This window comes from Pinus tabuliformis, chromosome 2_1 (genome assembly GCF_031772625.1).
Source record: "Pinus tabuliformis cultivar Carrire ecotype Pingquan chromosome 2_1, CPIR1, whole genome shotgun sequence".
Lineage (NCBI taxonomy): Eukaryota > Viridiplantae > Streptophyta > Pinopsida > Pinales > Pinaceae > Pinus > Pinus tabuliformis.
The window spans coordinates 467,503,305-467,515,252 of NC_142299.1; the positions used below are offsets into that span (position 1 = coordinate 467,503,305).

Here is an 11,948-nt window from a genome sequence, read left to right on the forward strand (position 1 = left end):
TTGCCTGACCTAGAGGTGATGCAGAGATGAGCGAGGTGATTGTTGCAATACTCCATCATAAATCCACCCTCCTCCATTAATTTCCCACCAAGCTCCTGATCTCGATCAGTTATTCCCACAATTCTCTCATAAACAAAACCGATTTCACTAACGTCTTGAATTAATTTTTTCTCTGTAAAACTCAAATCCTTGCAGACGCCTGAGTTGTTGCGCCACCCATTTCTCCAAGAATTAGGGCCGAAACGGTGAGGTCGCACGCTGTGACTTATTCTTGAAACAGGTGTGGTACACAATTTCCATGGGACACCACGTTTTGAGCGAGTCTGGATGTCCGACTTGCCATGAGTTTGCATGGATGGAAGGAGCTTGCAGATGATGATGCGACATGGGGAGGAGGATTCCAGGGCGGGGGTTATAACGCAGAGGTGGAGGTTAGAAAGGGGAGGGGACACAGGGAAGGGGGAAGGCGAGGGGGAATGGGAGAAAGGGGAAGGGAGGTGGGGGTGATGGGGGAAAGGGTTGGAAGGGGTAATGTGGGGGGAGGAAGATGACATGAGAGAGCTAGGGGAGAAGAGTGGGCCTTCATTTCATTATGGTATGATAGTTGTAACTTTTCCACGTCCATATCTATCAATTGAGGACTTCTTTTCGGCCTACATATAACTCTCTTCATTTCCTTAAGGAATTTTTGTCATGCTCACAACATCATTGATTACACAATTTTCCTCCTCCAGATGGCTTGCCTTATTGGTTAGTCTATTAGCATCCTGATTATTCGCCCTCAAGGCATGATAGAAGGTCACCGAGTCGAAAGCAAGGATCAAGTTTTGGGCTCTCATAATGATTTGATTCAAGTTAGAGATCTTAGCCTTTAAAGTGTTAATCATATGCCTTATAACGATCATGGAGTCTCCTAACACCTGAATCTTTTTTATCCCATTTCTTTGTGCCACGATTAGTCCCAGGAGCATTCCATAAGATTCAGCTTAGTTATTGGTCTTTCGGTCTAGCCCCCAAGCATAACTAAATTCAATGATTCATTCGAGATTAATGAGAATCCACTCCCCCCCTGCCACCCCATTATATCATATAATTTTAGGTTAAAACAATATGCAACATTTTCAATAATATATATATATATTTTAATCATATATATAAGTTATAACTTTTAATTCTGTTATTATAAAATTTATAATAATATTTACTTTTATCATTATAATTTTTCATAAAATATTAGGCATCCATAAATTATATTTTTATAGACATGTCTGCCTACTTTTTAAAATATATCTATTTATACTTTACACAAAAATGTAAAAAAAATTAAATGATCTTCTCAACAAAAACATTATTACTATAATATAAGACATTATTATTTGGTTGGGTAAAATTGGATTAACAAAATACCTCAATTTACCAATCAGTAAAAGCCTAAATTGACTAGGTTCCAAACCTTAAAACTAACTTGAATTATTAATTTTTACTTTAATTTAACTATGTTTATACTAAATAGTAGGTACTAGCTACTATGTAGCACTTTTTTTTTAGAGGTGGTTTACGAGTGGCTGCTACATCCATGGAAAATCTGGGCAGATAAACCCCAAAGAGAATTTGATCAACCCCAAAGAGAATCTTTTAAAGCCCGCGGAAAATCTGGGCAGATAAACCCCAAAGAGAATCTTTTAAAGCCCGCCGGCCGGCCAGACTAGCAGGGCCTAACCCCAAGGGCGTCGAGGAGAATTGAACCTGTGACCTCCCAATCGCCGAGGTACTTAACAATGGGGACTCGACCAGTTGAACTAACCCTTGGGGCTAGTACTATGTAGCACTTGTTTTTCTATTTAAAGCATAATTTATCTAATTTTATTATTATAACCAACATTATTTTCCTATTTGGAGCATAATTTATTTATTTTTTATTTTAAAGATGACAAATGAACAAACTTACACATCCCCTCTCAACTCAAAAAAATAATTTTAAAATTGAAATAAAATTAAACACAAATCAATATTAAAATAGTTTACCAAAATAAAATATTATAACAATATTTAATATATATATATAATTTCATGTAAAATTAAACAAAATTGATCTCTCTCTCTCAATATATATATATATATATATATATATATATAAATATAATTTCAAAACTGTAAAAGCATTTTTTTTTTTGAAAATATTACTTTTATTAAATTTTATAAAAAAATATAATTAATTGTAAATTAATAGTACAAACCATTTATGACATCATGTTTCTTTTTGAATTTAGATTTCTGTGATCCATAATATTTATGACAACATTTTTTGGTAAAAATCACATAGGAGATAATCTTGTTGACGCCTTTAGAACCAACGAGTGTGGTTCATCTTCACGACAAGATGAGGAATCATAGCTTGGCAATGAAATAAATAGATAAAGAGAGCAGTGAACCTTTGGAATATAACAACTAGTTTGATTTAATAGTGGTTATTAATAATTAAGATTTGACTAAAAAAAGGTAAAGGGTACCAAACAAAATATAGTTAAAGAACAATTATTATTAAAATGAATAAATTATATTATTAAAATAAATTATATTAATATTACAAATCAAATAGATTTTTTAAAAAAGCTATTAAACTAAAAATATATTATTAAGAATTGGTATTATAATAAATAATAATATTATAAACAATATTGTTAAATTGTTATTAATAAATTTTATTTGAAATAATATTATAAACATTATTGTTAAATTAGTATTGATAAATTTATTAAGCAAAATCTTTCGGTATAAATCACATAAGAGAATTTTTTGGCCGACGCGTTTTGAGCCAACAAGTGTGGTTCATCATTAGGACCAGATGAAGAGTAGTAATAAATTTATTTTTTACCAGTAATCTTATAATTAAATTTTATATATATATATATATATATATATATATATATATATAATTGAAAATGAAAATAAATAATAAGAAAAAAAATTAGGAAGATAGAGCAGGGATCCAACACCTGCGGATACCCCAGCCATCATCTCTATTTGGATTAGCATGCCTCTTTTCAATTTCTAAGGCCTTTCTAAATTTATGATGATAAAAATGGTCAATCCTAGCAATGACCCTAGCCTCTTCTATGTAGATGTGATGATTGGTCTTTTCTGCGTGTTCTTAACATAACGAAGAGAACTCTGAATAGTGCTAAGGGGCCAAAATGTAGAAGGAATATTTATGCTTTTTCAAGATCCTTTGCGATTCTATCTGTGGTCCCCTAAATAAAAGGAATATGAACTCCGGAAAACCAATCGGATCAATATTATTCTTAGGACCTTTCTCGGCATTAAGGAAAGCTCTAAGACCCTGGGACCTCCTATAACCATTCCTATTAGAAACCTTAAGGAGGTGGGCTTTTTCATCTTCGAGGTGATTTTCATCAAAAACTCGCAATGCCCGAGTGGCTAAGGTGTTGAGTACATCTAGTTTTTGAGCAAGGAAATGATGGGAACTAGCATGAAGATATTGCTTTGCATGAGTTTTCATTCGAAAAACCTAATGAGAGAAAGAATCGTCGTCCTTTTTTGAAATAAGAATGTCCAGAAAAGGCAAGCTACCATCGAATTCAAATTCCATAGTGAATTTTATGCAACTCGATTGATTGTTAAGATAATGGTAAAACAACTCCAACTTTACTTTACCATGAGACCAGACGACGCAAGTGTCATCCACAAACCTTTTGCAAAGCTTGGGTTGGAATAGAGTGGATGACAACGCATTTGATTCAAAGTCCTCCATGAAGAGATTGGCCATAATGTTTATTCATAGATATAATAATATGAAAAAAATAATTAAAATTCATTTAATTTGATATTTAAATAAAAAATAAAAATTCATTAATCAGAAAACTTAAGTATGATCAAAATAATTTTAACTTAAAGAAAATGCTTTTATATATATATATATATATATATATATATATATATATATATATATATAGATATATATATATATATAACCTTCCGGTTTCACTGGAAGTAATTAATATATTAAAAAAGTAAAAATAACAAATGTTTTTTTGCGCTATATATATATATATATATATATATATATATATTATACAATCTACGAACGTGTTTTTCTTGAAGTAATTAATACATTAAAAATAAATAAAAAAAAAAGATGAAGACGACTTCTCTCTTTCAGGGCTATTTACTAGCAATTACACTATATGTTGCAAAGAAAACAATGTAAGGCATAAATTCGAGGGTTGTAAAATGTGGAAATAGAAGTTTCGAACAAGGCATGGCAAAATTTCGGACTGAAAATGAAATGTTTTCTAAGCTTTGACACCGTCCTCTGGTTTCTCTTATTGGCCATTGCGAGGAGAATTATGAGATGATTTTGGTTTATGAATACATGGCCAATGGACCTCTTAGGATCCATTTGTATGAATCGGATCTTCCTCCTATGTCATGGAAGCAAAGGCTTGATATATGAATAGGGGCTACCATGGGTTTGCACTAACTTCACATAGGATTCACTGTGATGTAAAGACAATGAAATTTTTTTTGGATGAGAATTTTGTGGCAAAGGTGGCAGACTTCAAGCTTTCAAAGACTTGACCTTCTCTGGATTGAACCCATGTGAGTATTTTAGTCAAAGGTTGCTTGGATATATTGATCCCGAGTACTTTAAAAGGCAACAGTTGACATAAAAATTTGATGTTTACTCCTTTGGAGTAGTGTTAATGAAGGTGCTATGTGGAAGGCCAACCATCAATCCTTATGTTCCCAAAGAGAAAGTCAATACAACAGAGTAGGAAATGCATTGGCAAAGGAGAGGTATGCTTAGACAAATTATTGATCATCATCTTGTAAATACAATCAATCCTAAATCCCTGAGAAAGTTTGGGGAGACAGCTGAAAAGTGTTTGGCTGACCAAGGTATTGACAGGCCCACTATGGGTGATGTGCTGTGGAACTTAGAATATGCCCTTCAACTTAAGGAAAATGCCATGCTGGATGATCCAAATGAAAGCAATGATAATCACCTTTCAGAGATTCCCTTACAATTTTCCGAGGAAGAGAATTTTGGTGATAGTACTATTGAGAGGGGTAGTGATGTTGTAAGTGAAGAAGGTTCATAAGGTGCATCTGCAAGTAAAATATTTTTACAATTAGTTAATCCTCATGGAAGGTGATCACATAAATTTTGTGTGTGGTGATTCATCCACAACTTATGTGAGTTGGCCATTGTGATACAAATTAATAATCACACTTAGAAAATCTTAATGCTTCACTGGTCTTCACTCCTAAGACTAAATCTTTAGTTTCTTTTTAAAATCACTTGCTTCCTAGCTCATTTCCATCCAAGATAAGTCCCATATGGATTAATTTTCCTAGATTTCCATCCTTATTTTTAAGGTTTGAAATTCTACCTTACAGATATGTACTATTCAATGACATTTCTTGTGTACTTGAACACTTTGGTTTTTTTCTATTTTTAGAAGCTTCCCTTGGCTTAAGATTAAGATTTTTTTACCAGATTATACATTATGCAAGGGGAGATATCACTAGCAACCATCTTGAAATTTTCCCGGAGATATCAAAGCCTTTACTGTACTTATCTAGCCAAATGGGTATGAATTCCTCCTCCCGCAAGGGCAAAGCACATGCTGAAATAAATTTGAAGCATAACCAAGCCAAAATCCATACACAAAGAAATAATGCATTAGAGAAGATAATTTTTCCATTTAAAGAAAATAACGCCTCAATCCAACGAAAAGAATGCATCACCTTAAATCAGTTATTTATGAGGTTGACTTTCTAATTTTGTTTAACTTGAGTTTATTTTGGGTGGTTAGAAGGAATGATTGGGATCCTCCCCACCCAGTTTCAATTCACTCATTTTATGGTTGTCCTATTATAAACTGATTTTATGGTTGTCACATTAAAATTATACCTCTAAACAACATAGAAGAAACTTGTTGATTATTTGTTACTGCTTTATACACTACAGTGCCATAGTGGCTCTAATGTTTATTTCTCATTGTGATGTATTATTTGACAGATTCAATGGAATTGATGAGGCATTGTAGGAGGTGAAGATGGGTTTGAAAGAATTGATGAGGCATTGCGGGTGATTTTAATGGGATCCAGAAAGCTCCCTTTAGTAATATTTGTATGTCAAACATTTTCTTCAATTTCACCTCAGAAGCTGCATGGAGTTGTTCAAATTTGAAAGGCTTTTCAGAGTCAGTTTATCCTCAGCCTTGTGGAGATCTTCAACATCGTATCTCCAACGAGTCCTCAGTTTGTTCATTTTCATCTGTGAGAAGTCCATTAAAAGACCTCTAGGATGAAACCAATTGTTCAAATTACCTGTTATTAAGTTCAACATTAGCTATTTAGGTTAATGCAAGCTCCCATTTTTCATGCATTTTTTTGGAGATTATAGTATCACAATCCTCAATATGGTTCATGTGCAATTCTCGGTAATGTCAAATGGCTACCTTACTATTCATCACTTTCCACATTTATTTTTATCCTTGCAGTATTCACCCTCTATGTGATCCAAACTTAAACAGGGATGCAAGAACTTACATATATAATCATAAACGTAGAGATACAACCAAAAAACAATTCATTTCATTAATAGAAAAATACTAAACTATGCTTACAAACAGAATGGAAATAAGATAGCTCGGGCGATGGTAGCTTATCTCTGAGAAGAGATGTGGCGGCTACATGCCTCTGAACTCCGTTACAATGAGGCTCAAGGGCCTTTTTATTATTGGAAAATAAGGGAAAACCATAAACAACCAAAACCCTAACCCGAGGAGATGTAACACCAAGAGTTTATGGGCCTCGTTGGTGTTAGGTGGGCAGCCAACTTCTTGGGGTCGTAACTTGGCCATATTATCTTCCTTTGACACGTATGATACCTCATTGGAAATATCTCTTCGAGAACTACAACTATCGACATGATTACACATGTAAATGCGAGATGAATTTTTCCAAAAAATGTTGTTTAGGGCCTCAAAACGGCTCAAGAAGTTCAATACCCAAAAAACTGCCAAAATAGTAAAATTGTGCTACAATTAAGCAAACATATGAAACTGACTAGGGGGTTTACGTGGAATAGGCAGGCGACCACCAATATCCACCTAGATCACTATGGCATGAACCAGATTTTGCGAGATGGCTGGTCCAACTTTCCCCATTTCTTTTTATCCCTGCAATATTCCCCCTCTATGGCATGATCCAAATTTTGCGAGATGGTTGGTCCAAACTTTCAACATTTCTTTTTATCCCTGCAATATTCACCCTCTATGGTTTGATCCAAATTTTGCGAGATGGTTGGTCCTCTGGAAAGTTGCACCATAAATGCCCCTTACAACAATACAAGGATTATTGTTGATTGATTTCTAAACCTCGGGGCCGTTTGCTCATTCATTTGTTTATTGCCTTTAAGAGAGAGTGATAGTCTACAATCCAGTTCTGGACATTATTGTTTAGGCAACGCATTTTCCAACCAAATGTACTCTTCCTTATGGCTATAGGGCCGAAACATGTACAACTCTCTTCTCTATTCCAATAATTGTCAAATAATTTTTTATAATGATTTCATTTACAAGATTTTTAGAGTTCAATTTTTGGATGAACTTACTGGGTTTGTGTTTGGTCAATTTAGTGATGTCTAAATTTCAACTTTTAAATGTCAACCCGGGGCTCGTAAGCTGATGAAGTGATGTGTACTGTATGTACTTAGGCAACTGTTTCTTTTGAGAGAGACAAAAATATCAAATCTCTCCTTTTTGTCCTCCTTGTCCTTCTTGATCTTTGCTAGGTTGCCTGTAAACTTTCTTCTTGAGAGAGTGTGAATTGGTGTGAGAGAATGAGGTTGAACTGCCTTTATATAATGGTCTGTTGGATCAAAGGGGGTGTGTCTTTTGCCTAGGTCGACTTGACTTGGAGGGAGGCCAACTTGAAAAACTTGGAGCCAAACATTTCAATTTCAAAATTCAAATATTCTTCTTTTAAAAGTCACAATAGGACTTTGACTCAAGATATATTTTTAGTTTCACTCTAACATTTAAAATATGCTTTAAAATAATCAATGCAAATACATTAAGTGGTAAAATATACATTATGAAGACTGACTATAGTTACAAAATTCAACAAGTTTCATGTGTTGGTTTAAGGTCTTGATACTTAGAGGCAACTTATAGGCCTAAGGACCAAGTTTCATTCCCTTTCCATGTCATAGACATTAGTACGCATACTTAATGCTCGAATCCTCTAATATTATAGATATCTCATTCCCCGAGGTTAAAGACATATGTTGGGTAAAAGGATTTAGTCACAAAAGCAAAGTGTGATTAGGAATGCACACTTGTTATTAGAAATATGCAATTATTACTGAGAGCTTGCATATGCTTTCTATATATATATATATCGTATAGAATTAAACAAAATTAATAAATTTACACACACACACATATATATATATATATATAATTTCAACATTGTAAAAGCATTTTTTTTATTTTGAAAATATTACTTTTAATAACATTTATAAAAAAGTATAATTAATTGTAAACTAATACTACAAACCATTTATGACAATGTTTATTCTAACTATAATAATACGAAAAAAATAATTAAAATTCAATTCATTTGATATTTAAATAAAATTTAAAAATTCATTAATCACAAAACTTAAGTATGATTAAAATCATTTTAATCGAAAAACTTTTACTTAAAGAAAATGATTTTTGCTTTAAATAATTATTTTATATATATATATATATCGCCTCCGAATGGGTTTTACCGGAAGTAATTAATACATTAAAAATTAATGTTTTTTGTTTTAAATAATATATATATATATATATATATAGATAAAATTAATGTTTTTATAATAATATATATATATATTACAACTTTTGAATGAGTTTTGGTTGAAGTAATTAATACATTAAAATAAATAAATAAATAAAGAAGATGAAAATGACTTTTCTTATTCATGGTTATTTATAGATAGTTGCATTATATGTTGCAAAGAAAATGATGTAAGGCATAAATTTGAGGATTACAAAACGTGAAAATAGAAGTGGTGAACAAGGTATGGCAAAATTTCGGCCTGAAATTGAAATGTCGTCTAAGCTTTGCCGTTGTCCTCTAGTTTCTCTTATTGGCTATTGCGAGGAGAATTATGAGGTGATTTTGCTTTATGAATACATGGTCAATGGACCTCTTAGGAGCCATTTGTATGGATCATATCTTCCTCCTACGTCATGGAAGCAAAGGCTTGATATATGCATAGGGGCTACCATGGGCCTACACTACCATCACACAAGAGCAGAGCAGTGAATCATTCACTGTGATGTAAATACAATGAACATTTTGTTGGATGAGAATTTTGTGGGAAAGGTGGCAAACTTCGGGCTTTCAAAGACTAGACCTGCTCTAGATGAAACCCATGTGAGTACTGCAGTCAAAGGTTTCTTTGGATATATTGACCTCGAGTACTTCAAAAGGCAGCAGTTGACAGAAAAAACTGATGTCTACTCCTTTGGAGAAGTGCTATGTGGAAGGTAAACCATCAATCCTTCTCTTCCTAGAGAGAAAGTCAATATAGCAGAGTGGGCAACGCATTAGCAAAGGAGAGGCATGCTTGGCCAAATTATTGATCATCTTGTAAATACAATCAATCCTAACTCCCTGAGAAAGCTTGGGGAGACAGCTGAAAATTGTTTAGTTGACCAAGGTATTGACAGGCCCACTATGGGTGATGTGTTGTGGAACTTAGAATATGCCCTTCAACTTCAAGAAACTGCAATTCTAGATGATCAAATGAAAGCAATACTAATCGCCTTTCAGAGATTCCCTTACAATTTTCTGAGGAAGAGAATTTTTGTGATAGTACTATTAAGACGGGTAGTGATGTTGTAATTGAAGAAGGTTCAGAAGGTGCAACTGCAAGTACAATATTTTCACAATTAGTTAATCCTCATGGAAAGTGATCACAAAATTTTTGTGTGTGGTGATTCATCCAGAAACTTATGTGAGTTGGACATTGTGATGCAAATTAATAATCACCTTCAGAAAATCTTAATGTTTCATTGGTCTTCACTCCTAAGACTAAATCTTCAATTTCTTTTTAAAGGCACTTGCTTCCTAGCTCACTGCCATCCAAGGTAAGTCCCATATGGATTAATTTTCCTAGATTTACATCGTTATTTTAAGGTTTGAAATTCTACCTTACAAATATGTACTATTCAATGGCATTTCTTGTGTACTGGAACACTTTGGCTTTTTCAATTATTAGAAGCTTCCATTGGCTTAAGATTAAGATTCTTTTATTAGAGTATACATTGTGCAAGGGGAGATATCACTAGGAACCATCTTGAACTTTTCCCGAAGATATCAATGCCTTTACTGTACTTATCTAGCCAAATGGGTATGAAGTCCTCCTCCCACAAGGGCAAAGCACAGGCTGAAATAAATTTGAAGCATAACCAAGCCAAAATCCATACACAAAGAAATAATGCATTAGAGAAGATAATTTGTCCATTTAAAGAAAAGAATGCCTCAATCCAAAGAAAAGAACATGTCACCTTAGATCAGTTATCTATGAAGTTAACCTTCTAATTCTATGTAACTTGGGTTTATTCTGGGTGATTAGGAGGAATGATTGGGATCCTCCCCACACAGTTTCAATTCAGTGATTTTATGGTTGTCCTATTATAAACTGATTTTGTTGCTGTCACATTAAAATTATACCTCTGAACAACATAGAAGAAACTTGTTGATTATTTGTTACTGCCTTATACACTACAGTGCCATAGTGGCTCTAATGTTGATTTCTCATTGTGATGTATTATTTGACAGATTCCTGCAATGATGTTTGCATAGAATATTGTTGCATCAACACCGGTGATGACTCAATTGCGATAAAGAGTGGCTGGGATGAGTATGGTATTGCTTTTGGTCGTCCTAGTTTCAACATTATTATCCGCCACATAGACAGTCAACGTCATACAAGTGCAGGACTTGCATTGGGTGGTGAAATGTCTGGAGGGATCACAAATATTTATGTAGAAGATATTCTTGTAATCAACAGAGAAACAACTATCAGTGTAAAGACGTCTACATGCAGAGGAGGTTATGTGAAGGGCATATTTATATCTATCGTGACCATGAACAATGTGAAGTGTGTCATTGGTTTTACTGGGTTTTATGGTGATCATCCTGATGATCGTTATAATCCTGATGCCCTCCTTGTTGTAGATAGCATCATCTTTAAGGACATTGTGGGTGAGAATATCACTATTGTGGGTGACTTCAATGGGATCCAGAAAGATCCCTTCAATGATATTTGTATGTTAAACATTTTCTTCAATGTCACCTTAGAAGCTGCATGGATTTGTTCAAATGTGAAAGGCTTTTCAGAGTTAGTTTATGCTTAGGCTTGTGTAGATCTTTAGCATCGTATCTCCAACGAGTCCTCATTTTGTTCATTTTCACTTGTGAACAATTCATTCAAAGACCTCTAGGATGAAGCCAATTGTTCAAATTACCTGTTATTGAGTTCAACCTTGGCTATTGCTAGGTTAATGCAAGTTACCATTTTTCAAGCATTTTTTGGAGATTACAGTGTCACAATCCTCGAGATAGTGGTTCATGTGAAATTCTTGGTAATGTCAAATGGCTACCTTACTATTCATTGCTTTCCACATTTATTTTTATCCCTGCAGTATTCACCCCCTAAGGCCTGATCCAGATTTTGCAAGATGGTTGGTCCAAACTTTCCCCATTTCTTTTTATCCCTGCAGCATTTCTCCCTCTATGGCCTAATCCAAATTTTATGAGATGGCTGATCCAAACTTTCAACATTTCTTTTTATCCTTGGAATATTCACCTTCGATGGCCTGATCCAAATTTTGCGAGATGGATGGTCCAGTGGA

At 33.8% G+C, this 11,948-nt stretch overlaps 1 protein-coding gene across 1 annotated transcript; it reads left to right on the forward strand.

Annotated features, from left to right (window-relative positions):
• Nucleotides 1–341: 341 nt before the first annotated feature.
• On the forward strand, nucleotides 342–11,450 carry LOC149200945 (putative polygalacturonase). Its single transcript, XM_089401128.1, has 2 exons — nucleotides 342–528; nucleotides 10,873–11,450. The coding sequence occupies exons 1-2, from the start codon at nucleotides 342–344 to the stop codon at nucleotides 11,448–11,450; spliced, it is 765 nt and encodes a 254-aa protein (XP_089257254.1).
• Nucleotides 11,451–11,948: the final 498 nt, after the last annotated feature.